We start from the raw sequence: 3270 nt of genomic DNA, 5'->3' as shown, positions 1-3270 counted from the left end.
GATAGGAGGAGGGGAGAAGTTGTGTGTGTGTGTGTGGGGGGGGGGGGGGGGAGGATAAGTGGTGAGGCACAACTGTAGCAACTGAAGCACAAAGCGAGCATGTGACCAACAGACAAGAACAACACATCAGGCGGAGACAAGTGTATCCAACCAACCAACACACACACACACACGCATACACACACACATACATACACACACACCATACCTCGATGATGCGATCGCCAATGCGTAGTCTTCCGTCCTTGGCAGCGACGCCCATGGACTTGACGCGCTTAACAAACACGCCCGGGGTGTTGTCAAACGTTTCAAAGGAAAACCCAAGCGACTCGCCAGGTTTCCGCGTCAGCTCAATCAGCTCCTGCAACGTCAACAACGGAGAGGAAGGCACATGACAGTGAGAACACGTGCGAGATTACGGCGCAAAAGCAACCCCCCTCCCCCGTTGCAAAAGTAAAGGCAAACGTGCATCAAGTTCAACAAACACTTCCCCCCCCCACACACACACACAGGCAAACACACCTCCGCCACAATGTCGTTGTTCTCTGGGAGCGGGGAAATGTCGGCATCCAAGACGAGCACGACGCGCTGCTGCGTGCGAATGGCATCAGCAACGTCCTGCCTCGTCTTGCCCTCCATCAGCACCCCGTTCACGGCCACAATGGCATCGCCAGGGAACACCTCCCCGCTGATATCCGCAGCACTGCACGGCAGAATCTCGCTCACACGCACGCGGTCATTGGTGGTGGTGAGGTGGATCCCATAGAGGGGCGTCTCCTTGGTGCGCTCAAGCACAACTGTGCGGAGTGACGATGGCACAGGTAGCGTCCCGTCCTGCAGCTGCACCACCGCCACGTCCGCCACAAGCGACAGCTCCACGTGTTCGCCGCACGTGCGCATCAGGTCGACAACCTCCTCCAGGGCCACGCCCACCGTGTTCACGCCGTTGATGGCAACAATCACGTCGCCAATCGCCAGCTGTCCGCACGCCTCCGCGGGGCTGTTGCTCGCCACGTTGGCAATTACTGCAGCGTGCATCGTGTCCGAGAACGTGAGGTTGAGACCAAACCCATTGGCGCCCTTTTGCAATGACACCTGTGTGCAGCGAGGGAGGAACACAGCAATGAGCGAGCGAGTGAGCGGTGACAACGATGATGACGGTGATGACGGTGATGATGACACACAGCACAACGGAACGCAAGACACTTCATGAATTGTGAACAAACAAACGAACGAAACCAACCCAAACACACTCAAGCACACATGCACAACCCAAACACACTCAAGCACACATGCACAACACATACAACACACAACGCACAACACACACACACACACACACACACACACAACACATACACACAACACAGCACGCATGCACACACACATACACACAACACAGCACGCATGCACACACGCATGCACACAACACAGCACGCATGCACACCTTCTTCTGAACGCCCCATGCGGGGGCCAACTTGCGTAATGAGATTTGAGGACGGTGGCACCTGCATCCCTGGTGCGAGCGCAGGCTGCTGCTGGCTGGCGCTGGTTGACGAGCCATGCCCGCCGCCGCCGCCACCGCCACCGCCTGCGTTGCTGTTGTCGGCGTTGCCAAGCAGCACCAACTCGACCTGGTCGTTGCCAAGCAGCACCAACTCGACCTGGTCGTACTCAGTCATGATCTGTATGACCTCATCTCGGCTCATGCCGCCCACAAACTGGTTGTTCACCATCTCAATCAGATCGCCCGGGAACACCTGTAGGAGAAAGAAATGTGCAAACGACACGAGGAGTGAGGTCAGAAGTGCGAACGAGAGTGAAATCACGCGCACACATACGCGCGCACGCACGCACACAAACACACACGCACACACACTCACACACACGCACGCGCACACACATACGCACGCACGCACGCACGCACGCACACTCACGCACACACGCACACACACGCACGCACACGCACGCACACACACACAAACAAACACACATTAACAACATCTTCTTCACCTGTGCGGTCTGGCCGGCGGTGCCGATGGGATCGACGCTGACAATCTGAACAAAGCCGTCGTCCTGGTTCGCCTCAATCTCCATGCCGTAGCCATGCTCGGAGTTCTTCACCTTCACCACCCGCCGGTCCACGGCTTGCAGACCGAGCAGCGCCAAGTCGCTGGACAGCGTCAGCGTCACCTGCCGCTTGCTCACCAGCATGTTGATGATCTCGTTCTGCGGTCGTTGAAACGTACCCAGTGTGGATGTGCATGTGTGCATGAGCACGCGTGCATGCATGCGTGTGTTGTTGTTGGGCAAGGTGAGACAGCGGCAAAGCATGGGGAGATGCAATCAAACGAGTTGTTTCCGATAGCATCCCTCAAACGTAACACAGGCGCTTACCATCCCCACCCCGCCTCAAACACGCGCATAGCCACTCACGTATTCGATGTCGAGGACGTTCATGCCGTCAATCTCAACAAGGATGTCGTCCAGCCGAATGTTCTTGTTGAACGAGGCAGCACCACCTGGCACAATGTCAATCACAATGGCGCCATACTCCGTCTCGTCTGCCGGCGCAAGCCGCAGGCCAAACCCGCGGTCCTCACGCTTCAAGTGCACCACGCGAATGTCATTCACGCCAAAGTCTTGGTCCAGCCCACCGTGGTCGGCAACAGGCAGCGGTGAGTCGTCAGCAAGCAGCACCAGCTCTGCTTCGTCGTGTGCGGTCATTGCCCTGATCACATCCTCGTGCGTGCAACCAGCAAGCGGCTCGCCGTTCACCTCCAGAATCACGTCACCCACAAACACGAGGTCAGACTCATACGCGGGCCCGTTCTCTGTGATGGCGGTGATGCGCACAATGCCCAGCGTCTCGTCTGTCGTCACCTTCATGCCGTACCCTTGCTCTGTGCGCCGAAGCACAACCGTGCGTCGCTCGGGCACGAGGGTGAGGCCGAGAAGTGAGAGGTCAGACGACAGCACCAGGTCCACGGTTGAGTTGCGACGGAGAAGGTCAATAATGTCGTCGTGGCGCATGTCAAGCACCTCCACGCCGTTTACAGACACCAGCACATCGTTCTCTCGCACCTGCCACGTTGTGTGTGTGTGTGTGCATGAAGAGGGTCATGTTAGCGGCTGCACAAGCAGAATATCTGCCGCAAAGCACAACAACAACAACAACAACAACAACAACAACAACAACAACAACAACAACAACAACAACAACAACAACAACACAACAACAACAACACAACGACGACGACGACGACGACG

The 3270-nt window shown here is 56.9% G+C and overlaps 1 protein-coding gene across 1 annotated transcript in view; it reads right to left on the bottom strand.

Moving 5' to 3' along the window:
* PTSG_12450 (uncharacterized protein) overlaps window positions 1–3270 on the bottom strand; it is a gene marked incomplete at both ends in the record, with an annotated part of 16253 nt that overhangs the window by 420 nt on the left and 12563 nt on the right. Inside the window, 5 exons of the mRNA XM_004991845.1 lie at window positions 209–361; window positions 523–1095; window positions 1509–1760; window positions 2014–2229; window positions 2437–3084. Coding sequence (XP_004991902.1) covers window positions 209–361; window positions 523–1095; window positions 1509–1760; window positions 2014–2229; window positions 2437–3084 — 1842 coding nt within the window. The remainder of the gene's footprint in view (window positions 1–208; window positions 362–522; window positions 1096–1508; window positions 1761–2013; window positions 2230–2436; window positions 3085–3270) is intronic.

Source organism: Salpingoeca rosetta, assembly GCF_000188695.1.
Source record: "Salpingoeca rosetta unplaced genomic scaffold supercont1.18, whole genome shotgun sequence".
Lineage (NCBI taxonomy): Eukaryota > Choanoflagellata > Craspedida > Salpingoecidae > Salpingoeca > Salpingoeca rosetta.
This window is presented reverse-complemented; position numbering and strand designations above follow the sequence as displayed.